At 42.0% G+C, this 20,787-nt stretch overlaps 2 protein-coding genes across 2 annotated transcripts; one reads left to right on the forward strand and one right to left on the reverse strand.

The window, feature by feature from the left end:
• The first annotated feature begins 1,522 nt into the window (after nt 1–1,522).
• dhrs7 (dehydrogenase/reductase (SDR family) member 7) lies at nt 1,523–6,243 on the forward strand. Its single transcript, XM_035168114.2, has 7 exons — nt 1,523–1,748; nt 2,442–2,594; nt 2,839–2,945; nt 3,164–3,403; nt 3,575–3,697; nt 3,824–4,039; nt 5,985–6,243. The coding sequence occupies exons 1-7, from the start codon at nt 1,607–1,609 to the stop codon at nt 6,024–6,026; spliced, it is 1,023 nt and encodes a 340-aa protein (XP_035024005.1). The 5' UTR covers nt 1,523–1,606; the 3' UTR covers nt 6,027–6,243.
• On the reverse strand, nt 6,233–16,749 carry pcnx4 (pecanex 4). The gene is made up of 11 exons (XM_035168113.2): nt 16,597–16,749; nt 14,406–15,180; nt 14,123–14,302; nt 13,010–13,548; nt 12,780–12,880; nt 12,482–12,604; nt 11,523–11,883; nt 9,519–9,622; nt 8,068–9,173; nt 7,795–7,981; nt 6,233–7,301 (listed from the first exon to the last, which is right to left on the reverse strand). The coding sequence occupies exons 2-11, from the start codon at nt 15,101–15,103 to the stop codon at nt 7,050–7,052; spliced, it is 3,651 nt and encodes a 1,216-aa protein (XP_035024004.1). The 5' UTR covers nt 15,104–15,180; nt 16,597–16,749; the 3' UTR covers nt 6,233–7,049.
• Nucleotides 16,750–20,787: the final 4,038 nt, after the last annotated feature.

Below are 20,787 nucleotides of genomic sequence, written 5' to 3' on the forward strand. Positions count from 1 at the left end.
GCAAGTTCATTTTTATTAGTGTATTTATATATTTCTTCTAAGTCGGTTGCTGTTTGTTTGGCGCTGTTGTGTGATTGTTTGGGTCTTAATGCACCCAGAGAAGTATTACTTCGAATTTCGTTGTATGCATAGCTTACAATGACAATAAAGGCATTCTGTTTTGGGAATGAATAGATATAAACACATATTACAAGTGCAATTATACAAAGGCAGGGCAAAGTGCATAGAAATGTATAAAAGTTTAATGTGAATATAGATATGGCAACCATTTGGATGTTGTTATGATTCTTACTGGTGAGGCCAAAGCAAGGAACTTTAACTTCATGAGTTCAAGATTCTTAGCTTTATCTAACTATTCTTTATTCTTATTTATCCAGATTTGATATCTCTTGATTAGAAAAACTTAAATTTACAGGACAGTTTGTGACAGTTTGAGCAGTTTGATTTATTTTGTATAAATGAAGAGGAAGGGGACAAATACATTTACATTTCCCAAAATGAGGTATCATACTGCAAAGACATCAATATTGATAGCCTGCCCTGTTCTTTAGTAATTTGTATCCATTGTTTGTTTGTCTTACCATAGTTACAAGTGTGCAAGTTGTTTTTAATTTTAGCAGGGAAGTTTGAATTTAGTTACTAATTCACACAAAAGATATTACAAACACTGAGGACATGACCTACAGGATATGTCCTCAGTGGTGTTTCAACAAGCAATGTCCTTATTGCACAATCTACTCTGAGTTGTTCAGAATTAGAAAATGAACAACATGCACACATCTCTGTTGCACAACCCAATGCGGAACAAAGGACAACGATAAATGCAGTTATGCTCCATAGCATTCACTCATGCAGCGTAGACTTGCACAACCCAAGTGCAAGGTCTACACTGGTAATCAGAGAAAATTCAAATTTGAAATAGCTGCACGGCCTGTTTCGCCAACAAAAGCTTCAAACAAGAGTCAAAATATCTCAAATTACTGTCAACTAGTGGACATTATGATCAACAGACTTTGTGTTTTCGGGTGTAAATATGTCTTTTGTGATGTCAGTGTTGAGGATTCTGCTGTAGAACAAATTGTATCTCTCCTGATACAACTCAGAGGCACACCTTCTTTTTAGCCTCTGTTCATTCACTGGTGACATTTATGAGGCCTCGGTCAAAACAAATATGTCGAGGTGGAACAATGATTTTAATAGTGCACAATTCAAAGGGAACCAACAGGTTTGTGTGTAAACATTATGGTTGAAATGAACAGTTGCCAATGTTGGACTTGGACCTTCACTGCAAAGTGCAAGTCCAACATTGGCACACTGCAAGTTTCTCTCAACTGTTGAGAGAAAAAAAATGAAAGTCGTATAGAACCATCAAGGTGACCTTTATGATCGTTTTAATTGTTTTGTAAAATAAATTAGAAATGGTCTTCACTATATTGATGATCATTTATCTCCATCTTCAGCGGGTGCTTCTTTAATATCTTGAAGCGGATTAGCGCCGTGCTTTAACTCTGAAGGTCTCAGAGCGGAAGTGACGCAGTGTGGTGGAGCCGCAGTGGTTTGTTGTTCTTCTTCTTCTGTGTGGAACTTGGGTCTCTCTCTTCTGACCATGTACTGCTGCCTGGTATCCGCACTGTGTTCCGCACTGTGTGGGTTCGTAGCCCTGTTTCTACTCATCCACCTGTTGGCTTTTGTTTTCGGGGATGCAGACTTCACGCTGCTGTGGGCCAGTGTGACAGGGAACAGTCCTGGTGAGCGCAACATTTTAACTTGGTTTATTATTTACATACAGGGAGTGAAGCGGGTTCTGGAGTCACAGTGAGTGAAAACAGTCTATTGTCATATATATATATATAATATAATATAATAGACGCACGTTACATGGACGGATACAAACAGTAAGTAGCCATTTAGCTAGTACAGCTATGAGCTCTAAAGTTAGTTGTATTCACTGACAGAATGATTATTACGTTTGGGTTAAGGTGTAATATCATATCATGTATGATATATACTTTATACTATTGTGAAATCACACACACAGACACACACACACATATATGCAACATTTATATTTTATACATATTGTATACTGTACCTGCCTCAATCAATCTATCTATCTATCTATCTATCTATCTATCTATGTTGACAATAAGTGTATAGGCATGCATATTTATGATAGATAGATAGATAGATAGATAGATAGATAGATAGACAGATAGATAGATAGATAGACAGATAGATAAGGTTGTATCTATAAACACTGTATATTAAATAAATGTGGAGTAAAAACAGAAATGTTTTCTCTTAAACGCAGATGAATTTGAATTAAACATAGCACTTGAGTTTATTTCCAACAAGCCGTGACAGTGAGCCAGTGTAATATTGAACAAAATGACTGTTTGTTTCTGTGTGAAATGCTGACAGTTGTGTTTTGTGTTAACCAGAGACCAAGTTGAAAGGCCTGGTGGTGTGGATCACTGGAGCTTCCAGTGGTATTGGAGAGGAGCTGGCCCAGCAGCTGGCAAAGTGTGGATCACGACTCATCCTGTCTGCACGACGTGAGGATGAGCTGAACAGGGTCAAACGTTGCTGTTTAGGTGAGAGAAGTATTATTTATTTTTTTGGCAAGGTATTGCAGGATCAATGTAAAAATAAACTGACATATACTTCATTACACTGCAGGTAGAATATTTTAGATTTTTAGTGATTTTCTTATTTCTTACTGTTAATCTTTTTTCTCAGACCAACAGTCAATTGTCCAATTGGTTTTGTGATCTCACCTGTTTCATTCAGTGTCTAACCTATTTATGACTGAATTTACTTCATCATTTGTTCTTTAAGACAACTCCAGCCTCCAGGATGAAGATATTCTCGTTCTTCCACTTGATTTGTTGGAGAGGACATCGCATGAGGAAAAAGCAAAAGCCGCAATTCAACACTTTGGACACGTGAGGCCACTTCAGTTGCCCTTTTGTCGAAAAATCGATTTGAATTTTCAACAAGAACATTTCTGCTGGATTAGAAGTTCAATTACAATGTTTACGTTGGTTTTCTGTTACATAATAGACATATTGCATAAAGTCTTCACCTCACCTTGATGTTCTCTTTTCGTAATTCAACTTCAAATCCTACCGTTTTCGGGTCTCTGGTCTCTTTGTCTTTTCAGATTGACATCCTAATCAACAATGGCGGCCGAAGCCAGCGCTCCCTGTGCATAGACACCAGTCTTGACGTGTACCAGGTCTTGATGGAGCTCAACTTCCTGGGCACGGTCTCCATCACCAAGCAGGTGCTGCCTGAGATGACACGGCGAGGAACTGGGAGCATTGTGACCGTCAGCAGTTTGGCTGGCCTCGCTGGGGTGCCCCTGTCAACTGGATACTGTGCCAGCAAACATGCTCTTCAGGTGAGGGGAACAAAAACAGCAGTGTGGTTTGTGTTTGGGCTTCGACTGTGTCACAGAGGAGCATGTCTGGTTCATCTGGATCTGCCTTACTGTGTAATACCTCAGTCTATAATGCAAGTGAAGACATGTATGAATGAACACTCTTGTTGATATTAACTTTATTGTCCACAGGGTTTTTTTAATTCCCTTCGAACTGAACTGTCTGACTATCCAAACATACTCATCAGCTCAGTGTGTCCAGGGCCTGTGCAGTCACAGATTGTCCAAAATGCCTTCACAGAGGAGCTGAACAAGGTACTGCTTTTCATTTCTTAACATAAAATAATCCAGTCTTTTAGCCATGTTTGATCTGTTTGATGTGACAGATGCTATTGCAGGTGTTTGGTCTCAGTAAAAAAAGAATTTCTTCTATTACATAAGCCTCTGGCCACAGCTGGTAAGCAGGAACACAAGATGCCGACAAGTCGCTGTGTGCATTTAATGCTGGTGGGAATTGCCAACGGGGTCAAGGAAATGTGGATCGCACAGCAGCCCTTCCTCCTGTTTTACTACGTCTGGCAGTACGCTCCCACATTGGCGTGGTTCATAACTGACGTGCTGGGCAGGAAAAGGGTGCAGAATTTCAAAGCTGGTGTGGTACGTACATAATAAATAACTTTTGAGAAATCTACATGTACAATATTACTGTGATGCAAATCAAGCTTATTATCAAAGTGGTTTACCTGGTATAACACTGAGAAAAAACAAATATCACCATTTTGTCTGACAGTTACCTCCGCCAAGTCAGTCTGTTTATTTGTTTGTCAGCATGATTACGCAAAAACTACTGAATGAATTTCTACAAAACTTATGTAAACAGGATATGGGTCAAAAAAAGGAACCATTCAATTTTAAAGTGGATTTTTTTCCACCTTCTTTAAATCTGCACGTCTGTGTTAATTGACATTTTTACTAATTTCCCAGGGAATAATAATTTATGCATCTTGATAGAAAAAAAATCAGGCATTATTTAGAGGATTGATATCTTTTGTGTGTAATTTTGAGTGGCTTGATTTAATTTAAAGCTGGGGTTGGTAATCCTGGAAAAGCTAGCAAGGGCAGGCTACACATAAAAATGCAACCGATACATGGCAACCCCCTCCCATCGGCCTTCTCGTCAAAGCTACGCCCCCAAAACACATGAACGTGCACATCCTTATAACTGCTAGAAGACGACTTTTACTTGACTCGCTTGCTATTTTAAGTGTTTCAGAAACATAGCAACCCTACCTTTAAGGGGACTGTTATGTCTTGGCGGAGGTTTGCCCTCCACTGAGTGACATTCTAGGGTCTTTAGTTTTTTTTGGCAAGAAAGCAAATAAATGCATTTCCCAAACTATCGCTTAAAAGTTCGGTGGAGCGATGCTGGGAGTCTGCTTAGGTCATTAAACTCAATATACTTGAAAGATTTGTAAATTTGTTCCATTTTAACCGCTGAAACAACACCGGAGACATGAAGCCACGTGATCAAAAAGTCCTTGGAACAGATTTGATCAGCCAAAACAAATCATTTCCTGCACCACTGAAAAATAATTTTCTATATTCAAGATGCAGGTCCATAAACGGTCAGTCAGTTAAAAAGGCTTCACTTTACTCAGGAGCCATCAGAAAGTGCTCACATCTGAGAGGATCAGTTTGTGGTTTCTGTGTGCTCGGCCTTGCTGCTGCGTCCTGTAAGATTGACCTTCCTCCATTTAAACTGGGACCGGGGGATTCTCACAGTGTGAACGCACTGAAAGCACTTGAATAAAGCAGAGCGTGGCAGACACAAAGCAGAGCTGTCTCTTAGCAGCTGGGGGGGCTCAGCTGTTGCTGACCTTGCTTGGGTCTAAAGAGAAGACAGTGGCCAGGGTATGACAGTGAACAAGACTACTCCCCCCCCTGGTGTTGACTGACAGACTGACCAGTGTGTCTGGTGGCCTCTGCTGGACAGTGAGAGCTGAGGGCCATGGAGAAAGGTCATCTTCCAACCGGCTAGACTTGAGAGCGTCACATGCTTTTGCTTCAGTAGGACAAAAATAAAAGTGCGATGTGGTGTCCACCTAAGAAACGAAAGGGTCAAACCCCTGATCACCACACATCTCACCAGGATCCTGTGTTCAGAAACACATTTCATTCTCAAGTAAAAACCTAGCATTGCACAAGAGCAAATTCCTCCGCCAAGGCCCAACAGTCCCATTATGGAACCACATTTAAATTCACTAGATTACCCTCATTAATATCAGTCCTCTAAACATGACATATTTTTTTCCATCAAGATCCATGAATTATTCTCTGAGAAATCGAGGACAATGTTGAAAAACTAAAAATCCACCCCCTGATTTGGATCTGCAGCAAAATGTATCTGGTTCTTCCCTGACCCATATTACATCCTTCCACCAAATTGTGTGGTGATCCGTCCAGGAGTCTTTGCCTAATCCTGCTAACTAACAGACAGATAAAAACTAAAACATGGCCATAACCTCCTTGGTGGAAGTAATAAAGATGACATTTTGATTTCATTCACAAACACCAGTGTTAACAGCTACTTCTTTTTTTGCAGGATGCAGACTCTGGATACTTTGGTAAACCCAAGAGGTCCTGATAGTCATAGTGAAGTGGAAACGTGTTTGATGCATGTTTGATTGATGTGTTCTCCTGCTCAGTTTTAGGGTTTTTAATCTTCATTTTGGTGGGAAACAAGGGAACTAGAAAATCTTGTATTTACATGTCCTGATAATGTGTATGTAACCATATAACCATATGTAAGAATGACAAAGTTATCCGGTGTGATTGGCCAATAAAATTCAGTTTTGATAGTTTTCAGCCTCTGCCAAGCTATTTTATTATAAGTATATACAGTTAAACATATAAAAAAACAACAATATGTACAAGAGACTGTGGACATTTTCATAGAATTCTTCATTCTAGACTGTAAACAAGTGAATTGTAAACAAAACAAGAGCACTAAACACCTTACACATACAGCAAGACATACCCAAGGCACATCCTTGATATTTTTTTAACAAAACTTTAGAATTGTCCCTTTTTTTGTGGAACGAGGAGGGGAAATCACCTGAAAACTGAAATCTATAAAGTACAATAAAACCAGAGGTATTCCACAGGCATCTCTCAGGGGAGGGGGTGGGTCATTTTTAAACTTCTTCACAACCATTAACATGAAAAAAAACAAAAAAACATATGTGCTTCAGTGGAAACCTGTCAATGATCAAAACATTCAAGATACAAATGTTTGAAGGGAGTTTATCTTAACGTGCTGTTCTGTGAAATTGTCCACATCGTCAGTTAAAGTCTGGTCACAAGATTTTGTAAAAAGAGAACAGTGGTGACGCCACGGCTTCTTCCTCTGTGGTTCAGGAAGTGAAGCACCAAAAATTATTTTTATTAAAGTTGAAAAACAACAAAGTTTCCCACACAGACATCACTCTTCTGAACTCAAGAGTCAACAGTTTTAAAATTAAAACTCTAAAACCATTTGAATTCTTCTCTTGATTTTGCTATAGTTTCCACATAAACTTCCTAATAATCATTACCTTTGGAAATAGAGGTCTTGCTGTGAGACTGACTGAAAAGCAGCCCCTTCCCACTTCAGAGTATGTTCTTATGTTCAGAGGCAGGGGAAGTGGAGGGGGGCTGAGGAGTAAATGGGATACCCTAAAGGGGGATCGGCTGCCTGAACAGTTAAGTTTCTGAGCATGAAGGGGTGAGCCTGGATGCTGTAACGTTCCTCGTCGTCATTGGTGGCATACAGGAGCTCCCAGGAAAGGTTTGCCCACTGGCCTCGTACCCCCTCTCCGTTCAGACGGCCCACCTGCACCAGCTGCTCCTGCAGGGACAGGACTCGTCCTGTGTAGGTACCCTGTGGACATGGAATAGTAATGGTAAATGGTCTGTATTTATATCGAGTTTTTTTAGTCTTGATGACTACTCACACAGCACTTAACAGAACAGTTTAGCCATTTATCCATTCACACACACATTCACACACTGCATCTGTGTGCAGCACGTTCTCTGTCACACACCACTCACACACTGCTGGCACTGCAGTCAGGGGCTATTTGGGGAGTCATTGTTTTGCCCAAGGACACATCGGCATGCAAAGTGCAATAGCACGGGATTGAACCACCAAACCACCGGTTAATGCACAAGCCGCTTTAACTCATGAGCCACAGCCACCCACACATGGACATACACATGCAGAAACATACATACAAACAAATGTAAAAACATATTTCACTGAGATGGCCTCTGAATAGGTAAGGATCTCAACAAGTGTATTATATTATGTATGTTAATAATATACATTTTCCAGCCTAAATTGAATGTGAAGAAGGGCTTGTCTGTGTAATCACCATAGCTAGGTCATGTCCTAGAGAGAATAGGAAGGGTTTCTCCTGAAGGACACTGTCATGCCAGCCTTTTTCTGTCACCAGGCCAATGTACCAATCCCTTTCATATTCCTCCAAGGTGCTGAACAATTCATCCAGGGACTCCATGGGCCCCAGGCTTGCTTGATCAAACAGCAGCTTGAAACTGAACCTGAAAGCAAATAAAAACAGGCAGACTTTAGGAAATATGGCTCCAGTGATCATAAACAGAAAACATTAGCTTAATATGCATTTTACCTGAAAGCCTGAAGAGAGAGCTGATAAAGCTCTTTACTTGAAGAGAGCCACTCCAGTCCTTCTGTCCATGGCACATCTCCACAGTAGAGCCTGTAGACGTAACTGGGACTGGTGAAGGCCGACTCTGCCCCCAGTGAGATGAGACAGGAGAGTGCGACTTGAGCGTGCAGTTCTTTCAAAGCTTCATCCTCCTTCAGGGCTTTGGTCATGTCCTCTGAGCTCTCGCCCTGCACAGCAGGCCCGAAGCGCCCCAGGGTAAACCGAAACCAGTCCTCTGGAAACAAAGGCCTGAGCTGCAGCAGGCGGGATGGTAGCAGCGGTGCAGTCCTCCACCCTGTCGGTAGGTTGAAAACCTCTGACTGAGGGCAGCTGAAGTTCAGATGAGGGACTGAGTTGGGACTCTCTCTGAACACCTCTGTGTTCCGGCCTCTATCCACAGCTGGCATCCCGATGCCCAGTCCCAGAGGCTGCAGAGGCTGCAAGGCAGAGAGAGCCATGTTTTCAAAGAGACTCCCCATCTCCACAGAGCCCGGCAGAGACGCCCCTGTCTGCAGCGCCGTGAGTCCAGGCTGAGCTTCTGCAGTCACTAAAGCCACCGTCCGCCTGGCCTGTTGAGGTCCAAATAAATCATCCTCATCTGACCAATCACCAAGGGAGGTCAAGCTGGAGCTGTCTTGTCTAAACCTGAGAGAAGACACGTTTGATTCAACCACGACAGCCTCAGGTGGTTGGTTGCAGGTAGTGTGGGCCAGCTGAGAAGACTGGGACTTCCTGCCTCCAACCCCTGGCCCGTCGTCGCTGCTCCACAGGAACCCTTTGTGCTTCTGAACACAGTATCGAAGGAGCAACCAGACCAACACTTTGAGAAAGTCATCTTGAAGTTTCCTCAAGTTGTCATGAGAATCAATGATGCCGGAGAGCACATTCCGGGCATCGGAGTAGACTCGAACTGCGAGGGCGGCACAAGGGGTGAGGGCGTTCCCCCAGTGCAGGTTAAATCCCTGAGTGAAGCCGAGCCTCTCGGGCCGCTCAAAAGCCGCCTCGAACACCTCATCCACCCTCCGTGCCTCCACTGTGTGACAAGATGTCTCCTGCAACTCCAGACCCTGTACCAAAATACAACACATTATTTGATCTTCTTGTAAATGGCTGAACTGATGCTTAATAGAAAAAAAGCTGCTTTCAGACATGCACTGAACTCCGGATAATCTCCTGACATTCCCCAGTCAGTGTCAGAGTCAGAGGCTCTGGAAATTCTCCTGAGTTTCTAATGTATAATATGACATATAATGTCTGTCTGAGCTCAGGTGAACCCCGCCAGAGTTCTCTGTGTTGTTGTGAACACACTGACCAGAGAATGAAAGATAAATTCCAGAGAAAACCCAGACTCAATTGTGCAGGAATTCTCCAGAGTACACGTCTGTTAGTGGCTAAAGAGCAAGATACAGTACCTTAATGTTGACTGTACAGTAGCCGTATCCTCTCTCCAGGATCATTATCCAAACCATACGGTCCTGAAAGCGGCCGAGGAAATGAGAGCCTGGGGCTAAAGAACCTACAGACAGGGAGAAAAATAATCAGTCATCCATGTGTCTAACATGCTGGAGATGCGATTTGTAAATTGAGGGCAATGAGGAAGGGAACACACAACATATACATCATGCAACAAACAGACAGTCTCGCCGCGCATCCCTTTCATTTTGCATCAGCCGTGCGTCCCTCTGCTGACTATGTGGATCACATGGCTGCTGGATGAGCTGCAGAAAGACATGTACCATCGCAGTAGTACAGGAAGGTCATGATACTATTTTAACTGGCTGACTGCACAGAGATCTAAATATGAAATCTTTTCCTGGCCTTAGCTTTCCATTAGTCTCTAGAACTTCACTCTTTTTATACAATGTGAGCTTTTCATTCAGAGGCAGAAGACAGTGGGCAGATGTTTATTTCAACACAGATGAAAACCAGTGGCAAGGTGATGGGAGAGTTTTTTTTTAGTAGTTGAGTAGTGTCTGCTTGGCTCAAGGATAATGTTATGTCCCATCATGACATCTCAGATTAAACCCAGCCGCTACCTCATGATGGGAAGTGACACGCTGGGCAGACTCCCTTCCTGGTCACTGCTCCCCAGCCCCCAGTGTGAGTGAAGCAAAAGAACACTACAAACCGCCATCGTTAGACTGCCTGTATCAACTTAACAGGCGCTTATTTTGAATTATACATAACAGCTATAGCACCCCGAGCACAAAAAAAAAACAGTAAGACAGAGTGATGACATCACCTCAGTGGTTTTGTTCAGTTTGAACTCATCTGTCCATAAATAATGATTCTCTACTTGCACTGTTTTTTTTTTCTCCTGCCCCCTCCCGATCGAGCGCAGGACAAAATCCTAGCAGCAGCTCCGTTTGGCCTAAGAGTATTATGCGGTTAATGGTGTGGAAACATTTGGATGTAATGAATACAGATCAGAGCTTTTTTTTTTTGGGTCACTTCACAGAAGCTCAACTGGATCATGCGAGCTCGCATTACTGCCAGCAACTCCGAAGAGCTGCTCGCAACAAAATTCCTCTTACTATTAAACCATATGAGGGGATGCTTCAGTGCTCTGTGATCTGCATACAGACCCGACTTGACCCATGGGAGAGGTCAGTCACTGCAAACATAGCACAAGTCAAAACACACTGAAGTAAAAAAATAAATAATAAAAAACACAAACTTGTGTGTATAAAAAATTTAAGCCACACTGAATAATATATTTTATTCAACGTATAGTTCTTGAGCCAATTAATCCAATTGAATGGCTAATTAGGAGGTTGTGTTTTCATCTGGTGTTTTTTGTTTGTCAGTTACCAGAATTACGCAAAAACTACTTGAGAGATAACCAGGAAACTTGGAGGAGTGCGGATCGGGGAAGAACCCATTACATTTTGATGCCGATACAGATCAGGGGCAGATCCAGGATTTTTTACTTTCTTCAACGTTGCAAAGTAAGGCGTTTTTCGGCATATTCATTGATTTCTCAGAGAAAAATGTATGGATCTTGATGGGAAAATTTCTGACATATTTAGGGGGTTGGTATCAATGAGTGTGTACATTTTGGTGTGGATGCAAATAAAAATACAGATCAAGTGGATTTAAATGTGGTTTCAGAAGGGGACTGTTGAGGTATGCACTCTTCTGAGTGCCATTCTAGTTAATTAAATGTAATGACCAATTCCAAATATTTTTATCATGGATTAATATTTTTTGTCATTTAGTGAGAATATGAAACGATGCAAGCTAAAAAAATGTAATTACTAAGTATGCCTGTACAATGTGCACTATAATAGAATATTCAGACATTTACAAATCTAACAAATGCTAAAATAGTAAAAATCATTTACTTGTAACATTTGAAAAGGATGAAAAAATGAAGTCACAAAAGACAGGAGCGATTTCAAGCATGCACAACTAACCCAGTGACCCTCTCGCAAAGGCTGTCCTCAGAGCTGAGGCCAGACTACCGCTCATCTGCTGGTAGAAGATAGAGTCCGTGCAGGGACAAGCCGTACCCACAGGCCCTGGCCAACTGCGCTGAGGCCTTGGGAAGCCCACCAGGAAGATGGGCAGGGTGAAGAGGGGCAGCAGAGGGGCAGAGAGCAGGGCAGAGAGCGCCACCACTGCCAGCAGCAGCGGGCACAGAGAGGCGTTCAGAGCCAAGAGAGTTCCAGCCGACTGACGGCGCTGCTTCTTCTCTGTCCAAGACGTCACCAACACAGTCAGGGTGAACTTAAGCTTGGCCAGGAACTGGGTCAGTCTGTCAATCACAAGGCCCACCTGAATCACAAACACAGAGGCAAACATGCGGAGTATATTTAATTGATTTGTGTGCTTCAATAACTTTATTTATTTTAATTTGTGTACTTTTGTTGTATTACTCATATTTGAATAAATTGACTGAAACACATTTCAATGTTACTATATTGACCTCAGTAAGAAGCATAATAACAATTGTAAGTGAATTAACATTTCTCTAGTGAGTGATAACAAAAACTGAACACAAATTCCAGAGTTTGAGATCTTTTGTATTGGAATACATTAAATTGTACCAGTGTATTGTTAGGTTGTTTTTTAAACACAGTTCTGAATTTAGCTTAAGGAATATGTAGCAAAACAGGGGGAAAGATGGGATCATTGCCCCCATTTCATTATATTTACATTTAGAAAACATTTATAACCATTATGTTCTAAATAGTAAAGACTAATATTGTTAAAGTTCAGAACTGAAGTATCTCATGTACTGTCAACAGGTCAGTGAGCCTTGCACAGCTCTAGACGTGTAAGCATTGTCTGAGTCAGATTTAAGCCTGTGCAGATGTTATAATGTAAAGGGAAGCAGCAGTAAGGGACAAATCAATGTCAATGTCAATCTCACCAGAAGAAGCTGAACTCCGGTTCCCAGGTTGTCCCACCCCGGCAGCACTTTGTTTCCAGCTGCAAGCCGCACCAGGACCACCACCACCATTTGGAGCAGAGCGTCTTCTGAGCTCTGCCACAACTGCACAGAGGCACAAAAGGAACAAAACTTAAGTGAAATTAATCACACAGGAAGACAAAAGGACATGTGGTGTCTGGGGTTGCTACAAAAAATGACTTTATAGTCGTAAATATTTTCTGCATGTTTTGTTCACGCTGATAGTTAAGGCCGTGAGCGAGAGTGAGCGTATTCGTACCACTCTGAAGGCTCGTGCGAATCCCACACTGAGGGACGCCCTGTGGAGCAGCTGCAGAGATTTGTCCATAGACAAGAAAGCAACCATGGCAAACGGAGACACTATGAAGTGAAACACAGAAAATACAGGGTCAAAAACACATTCACATACAGAGCACTGGTGTTTTCACACCTGAGAACTATGTTAGGATTGGAATCTCAGACTTAAAATACACATTACAACAAGCTCACCAAGATAAAGAAGGACTCTTCTGATTGCTGCAGCGATGTATAATCCTCTGTTCCTCTGCTTAAAAGTCTGTACACTGGACATCCCCTTTGGGTACAGGGGATTGAGGAACACTCCTCCAAATACATAGGCCCCCTGGATCTCTCTGAGAGCCCAGCAGAGGCAGAAGAGTATGAGGAGTAGGTAGCTGACAAGAGCCTGGGGTCCTGTGACCAAGCTCTGGGACTGAGCTGAACCGAGGAAGTGATGTAACAGCCCGGCCTCTGCCATTGCCACCAGTAGTAGGCTCAAATATAGCAGCAGCTCCCTGCAGCCCAGATTCCAGCCAAAAGAACTGGGAGGAGGAGGTGGCGACCCCCCTCTGCGAAATCCACGGTCGCCGAAGGCTGCCCGGGGCCCCCGGCAGAGGGTGCCGACCTGGCTGAGGTCCAAGCTCAGCAAAAATCCCGCAGAGATGGAGAAGAGAACCACACCCAGTGTTGATGGGATGAAGTAATTACACACAGCTACGCTGGCGGATACACCAAACATCAGCAGCAGCCTGTGGGACAGCACACACAGTCAGCACCAATGATACACAGGCGAGTGTCACACTTGTCACTTCACTGGGACAATTACAGTCTGATGTGGACGAGTTTCTCACATAACATGAGTAGGAGTTGATGGCATTAAAAACGTGTTCTGGTTAAACTGATGCTGTGGAGGATTTCAGACAAACCAGCATTTTATCTGATAAAATAATATGTATGAAATTCAAGGTGAAATAATTAACATAGATACAATTCAGTGTAGTGTTACAGCTGTTGTGGCACCAGAATTTCAACAGACAATTACATATGGAAACCTAACTGATTTAAATCTATACATTTGCACATATACAAAATAGAGTTTTACATATATGAAATGATGAATGCAAAGAAGAGGAGACTTTATCTTAAAACACAGGCACATGACTGTGGTGTTGATGACAAACATATTTTGTTCCTTGTTGTGGCTTGATGCTTCCAGATTTTTTACTTGAATTTTCTTGCTCTCAGCACGGCCATAAAAAAAGCTTTTCTTAATACCAGTGGATCGCTCAAATTTAGCTCGAAGCTTACTGCTCTTGTTTATACCTGAGGTTGCTAGACATGGGGGAGCCTCCAAAGCCAAGCACAAGCGCCTGCTCCATGCCCCAGAGGAGCAGGGCATCCAGGGGAGGCAGTATACCCAGAGCCCACAGCAGAGGTAGGAAGAGGAACAGCACATGGAGAACCTGACTGGCGAGATGGAGCTCAGGTGCAGAGCCTGAGAATCTGAGTCACAGCAAGATATAGAGATTTATTATTACAGCAAGCATTATGTGAAATAAAACTGTATTTTCTCAGTTAATCAGACAACTTTGTTGCTTTTGCTCACCTGTCAGCAAGGTCCACAGCGATGAAAATAAAAATGTACAGGGGCCGGGTGAGCGGGGTAACTTCATAAGTGTCCTGTGCGTGGAAAGTGGCCGTCTCTGTGGCCGTATTTACAATGAGGGAATACTCAGCTATACACAATGTCACCCAACTCAGTACAAAGACTACCAGGGACACACCAATGCTGCTGTAGAGAGCACTCAGTCTGCCAAGGAACACGTACCATGTTCCAAAGCCACAGAGCAACCCAGCTAGGACTGAATGCAACACTACATTCAGCCCAAACCTCTTCCCAGGAGCGATGAAACGGACCGTCTCTGGGCTGACACAGTGGGTGAATTCCACTTCCTCTTCATCAACCAGGATGTTTGGCGCACCGAGTCTTTCCACCGTGCCGCTTCTGTGAGCTGCATACAATGCCAGGGCCTGGACACCCGCTGCAGCCCCGAACATGAGCATACCAGAGAGCACGGCGGCATGGAGCTCCTGAAGCAGCTGCAGCTGGCAGAGCAGAGTGCCAACACCTCCAAAGAGCCATGGCGTCAAGAACAAGACTGCCTGGTTGACATAGACATATGGCGGGGCGCAGTAACCCAACTTGAAGCGTGGACCCCCCAACAATGTCTGGGGGAAGCGCTTCCAGAAGAACTCTTGCTTGTACTCATTAAGAAGGGGCACATCTGGCCCCATTCTGACCATTCCCAAAGGGGCAGAGGGTCATCTCCACGCCGCTGAAGGAGGGTTTCCATTCATCGTCCCAGACACAAGGACGCGTTCTGCAATGAAGCACACCTGAAGTTAGGTAATGTTTAAGAGTAGGCTTAAAACTTTCCTTTTTGATAAAGCTTATTGTTAGTGCTGGCTCAGGTCTGTCTTAGATCAGCCCCTTAGTAATGCTGCTACAAACTTAGATTGACACATGAGCTTCTCTTTCCTCCTCTCCCTCTTCATCACATTAATATCTCATCAATACATCCCTGGAGTGCTCATGCTTTATAGTTACAGATCCAGGATAGCGGATGCGGCAACATCATGGAACTGTGGTAGCTGATCGTGGATGGTGATTACGACTAGATTGCTGAGATACACAATATGGTACTCACGTATACTACTATCACTGACAATACCTCTATCATTACAATTGTCACAGCTGCTCTCTTCATCTCTGCCAGACATTTTATTATGTATAAACATTGATAAACCCCACACATATATGTTGACACTGTCTTTTCTCATGAATGTTGTAAAAATCTTAATTTGTTGATGTGCTACACGCGACATCTATATCACTTCTGTGCATCCTGGGAGAGGGATCACTCACTTGCGACTCTCTCTGAGGTTTCTACATTTTAATCCCCTGTTAAATGTTTTTTGGGTAGTTTTACCTGTCTCTTGCTGAGGGTTAAGAAGAGAGGATATTGCACCTTGTTAAGCCCTATGAACCAAATTGTGGTTTGTGAATATGCACCATATAAATACAATTTGATTGACAGAGTAGAGATGCAGTAGAGAACCCAACACATTAACAACGTTATATCTGCAATACACTTTTCATTGTCATTTCTGAGATGACATTTTAACCCAGAGCAAATGACACCTCTTACTGCTATAACACTATAATTAGAACAATTTTAAAGACATTTATTTACAGGACAGGACAAACGTGTGAAAAGCCTCATTCTAGTAATGACGGCGATTATCTCTCCATCAATTGTCAGTGTGAAAATACTGGATCTCTTCATCAGAGCCACACTTTCACAAGATCTGTTGTGGAAATCTTCGCCCATACAACGAGACTCCATTAAATGAGGTTGTAATAGCACAGGCGCCATTAATGGTCTTTAAATTGTGATATGTATATTGGCACAAACAAAGAGACACAGGACCAGGAGCAACACCCACTGAGTTGCCATGAAAACACAGCACTGGATGCGCTAACCTGGGCTAACCTGCTGAAGCTAGTGGCCTGACATTTCGAGACTAGCCTAGAAAAAACAACAAATCAAGTGATTAAGTTAAACGATCATTGTTTTCAGTAACGAGTCTGCTGTTTTCTCTTTGCCCAAGCTAGCTCTGTTATTGTTCGCTAGCCAGTAGGAATGATACTTGACTGCCCGTTAGCATGCTACCACTAACAGCTACAGAACAGCGTGTTGTGGACCGTCAGTGTCTCCGGTGGGAGATACACTTACCGTCAGCGGCAGGACACTCAGCCGCAGCTTCACTGTGTCTGATATTTGACGATGTAAGTGGCGCCGAGGGGGAAACGGGCAGGAATCGGCCAGCTCCGACATTAGCAGCTAGCTAGCCGCTGGAGAGCCGAGCGACATCGGCATGACACAGAGACAGACCGCGACCAATGAGAGGGGAGAGGAGAGGAGAGCGAGCCCTCTGATTGGTCTGTGCCGTAAACACCCCGCCCCTACACGACAAGCCCCGCCCCTACGACACACACGCACCTACGTCATAAATGATACAAAGAACAACACGAATCAGTTTGTTGTGTGTTTGGAGTTGAGGAACAAACAAACACACACACACACACACACACACACACAGTTGGTTTAATGCCACAAAGATTCATATAAGTGTGAATAAGTTAAATGATTAAATGCCACAACTGTCAATTTATATAATTTTTCTATTATCTCTATTATTATTATTTTATAATTACCATTATTATTATACACTCCCTTCAGTATTTTAGCCAATAGTTTTATTTGTTGTGCAGCACTTATTACTTTGTGTTGAATTGTGTTATTATTATTAGTTACTATATTCTTATACTCGCTCATCAGCTCATTTACTTATCCGCTGCTAGATTTATTCATCTGTCACACATCTGCTGCATGGATATTTATTCATACGCTACAGTATTTATTCATCTGCTGCTACAGATCCTGTACATATATTCTTCATTATCAGTATTCACTTCAATTGTTCATAATCTGTGTATATATTTATCTTCTTCATATATATTTATTCATATGCTGCTACCTGATCCTGTACATCTATTCTTCATTTACCTTAACTGTACATAATGTGACTGTATTACTTACCTCAATGCACTCTGATCACTTTAATCATTCAGTATTTATCAACGTTCTTACAATCACCTCTCACAGCCGTTATCCTGTTCACCGTCCTTTTACAGTCATATACACTACTCTCACTTTATAAGGTTAGTATACTGCACTGATTTTTAACTGTCTGTGGATATTGCACTGATGTCATCGTTGTTTTCTTTCTTGTTTGTACTTGTTGTCTTGACATGCTGTTTGTACATGTGCCTTAGAATTGTCCCCCGGGGACAAATAAAGTTGTTTGAATTGAATTATTGTATTAATAATAATAATTAATAATGGTACAGTCGGAGCCATATAAAAACATGGCATATTAGATTGTAACTGTGACTAAACTATTAAACTGTACTTACCAACTTTAACTGTGTTGTACGAAAACCACATCATTATTCACAAATTTTAGTAGAAAATCCCAGTGGCACTCAATACCCCAAAGTTAGGCAAACATATTGAACAAAATAAAAATAAATTATACATATATGTACGCACACAGGCATTTACAGTTATACACAGCATATAATAAAACCAAACACATATACATTAGTATGGGTTCGAGTTTAAGATGGGACATCACCTCCACCACCCATCGCCTGTGAGATGAAGAACCTTCTTCTAAATATGGAACATCAAAATCCTACAGCAAGTATAAGGTGTAGAATGTTACAGCGTCATCCTGGTTGTTATTGATGTTTCTTGTGGGACTAAGCCTATAACGTTAGTACACATCAAAGAAAAGGTACTTAATTTACCTATCCAAAATAAATTATAAAATTAGTATATTATTATTTTAATCATTTTAAATAATTTAACTCAGGCACCTAATGAGTATTGCCCTTGTCTTTCTAACTGCTGCTTTTTTGTATTGTCTTTTAACTGTCCGGCTCGAGTGAAACTGAAGTCTGTTCCTCTGTATGTTTTACAGATATGCCTGGTGTAACATAAATAAACTTTAAACTTAAACTTAGTTTGGGGCACAACAAAAACATGTGACTGGGGCTAGCTGGATCTTGATTGCACCTGACACCGGTTAGGTCTTCGACAGGGTGGAGTTTGGCCAATTTACTCACAGATAAATGTAACCTGTGCAGAAACTTAAACTGCAACAACCAAGGCCTGATAAATATCGATGATTGGTGTACCAATGTTTTTGCAGTCTGCCAATTTGTATCTGATATATTAGTTTCCAATTGTTCCTCCCACTGCCTCGCTAAAAGATTAAATGATGTGTAGGCGACCCACGAGATATTATTGCCGGGTACGTTAGACTGAAAACCACATTAATACAAAATCACCATCCCTACTTGTTTTCAACTTAACAATAAAAACATCATCAGTCTTTGCAATACATCAAATATCAGATCAAAAGTAGTAGTCTTTTCTCTTTTTGGTAAATATTATTTTGGCATTTGCCGAGTATCTCCCTGAACCCTGAATATAATGCACCCATTCAACCCCCAAAACTGTCAAAGGATTAGTAATATTAATATTAATATTACGTCCTAAATTCTTGTTATTGTGTTCTTGGTACAAAAGGAGCAACAAGGGCAAATCCTACAAGTATTTTATTATTTTAACATGATGAAAGTGATTGTGGTCAAGTGCCTGCCTCAAAAGGTTGATTTACGTGGACAGAAGGAGCACAGAAAGGAGGATCATGAAGTGATCAACTAAAAAGGCCACAATATCAACACAAAGAAAGATAATAATCTGCTGCAAAGGAGATTAAATTGTTGTTGTTGTTATTCTTCGCTGAGGCTGAGGGGATAAGGGCGAACAGGAAGTTGTGTTTCCTTCTCATCGTGAAAAAGCAATTTCTGCTCCGTGTAGGACACAATAAACCATTGAAACAGAAAAGCCTGTCAGTCACGACAACATGTACTGTACCATGTAATCCCCCATAGCACCACTTATTTACAACCAATCGCTCCACTTTTATTACAGCCATCTGATGAAGAACATCTACTTGAAATAAGACATCCACGTCATTAACGGAGAGACACAAACGCAAATATCATGAAATAAGAGGCTAATACCATATTAATCTGACAGTCTCTGAAAATTGATTCCTGTTAAATTTACTAGGTGGGTATTCATCTGTTGTTCTGTTATTGTGTTATCCTATTTTAACCCAGCAAACACACTTTGTGCGATTGAAATAATGTGATAAATGACACACAAGCTCAATAATGAGATAAATCACATGAAAGTCCAGAAATGAGTAGCAGTCAAGATTTATTGCTTCTGTGAGGCGTGCGCTACAAACTAAAATGTTTGCACGAAATAAAAGCTTTTTTTCAATCAAATTGTCACGCTCACTCCATTCTTTTATCTGTATTTTCGCTCTCACTCCATTCGCTCTTTAATCTAAATCTAAAACCTCACGGGAAACAATTTACAGGAAAACGACGAGCAGCAATGATAACTCAATAACAGATCTCAGGACGAGCAATAAGGCAACACTGCTCCTGAACAGACGATGAAAAATGAACTCGGGGCATTAGCACCTTTTGAAAACTAAACAATTTATGTTTTTATGGGGGCCTACAGCAGGCAAATGTGGAGTGATTTAATTTTTATAACATCACTTCCAAATCAAGTGATGGTACAATTGTAAGCTCTGTATGGAAGCACTTCTAAAGTTAATAGAAGCTGGTAAATGTGCAATGCATATGGAGTTTAATGGCGTTCATGCATCGGGCATACTGTGCATAATGCTTGGATAAACATTGCACAAGATGCAGCGTTATCTGTCGGGATCAAACATCAATCAGTTTCCTCATCCCTCTCACTTCACCCCCACATCAACCCCCAACACTGGAACCTGAGTAGATAGCAGTGAAAACATGGTCCATTCAGCAATTATTCACAGAGTCTTGGACTAATGGTGCTCTGAATGCACAGACACAGCAAATGTAGGGGGTTAGTGGACCAGCAGTAATGGCCCCATACTGAGCATGTGCATGTGTGTGTGTGTGTGTGTTTGTGTGCTGACGGGGAGGGGTATCATCTATAACTGATTCTCAACAAGCACAAACATGTCAAAGTATGATTCCCAAATACAACTGTGGAGACCAACTCTCTCTGCCCCCTCTCCATCCCTCTCTCCGTCTGTCTCTTGCTCCCTCCCGCCTGAGTCGGGCTCCATATCAGGCAGATGAAAACATAACCTGTCACATTCCATCCCATTAAACCAGCTACGAACCATGTGGTCTACTCACATGGAGGAGCGGGGGGATAGACAGAGAGAGAGAGAGAGAGGTGCATCTGGGTTCACTCAGAACTGATGAATAATTCACAATC

Source organism: Hippoglossus stenolepis, chromosome 10 (assembly GCF_022539355.2).
Source record: "Hippoglossus stenolepis isolate QCI-W04-F060 chromosome 10, HSTE1.2, whole genome shotgun sequence".
In the NCBI taxonomy this organism is placed as follows: Eukaryota; Metazoa; Chordata; class Actinopteri; order Pleuronectiformes; family Pleuronectidae; genus Hippoglossus; species Hippoglossus stenolepis.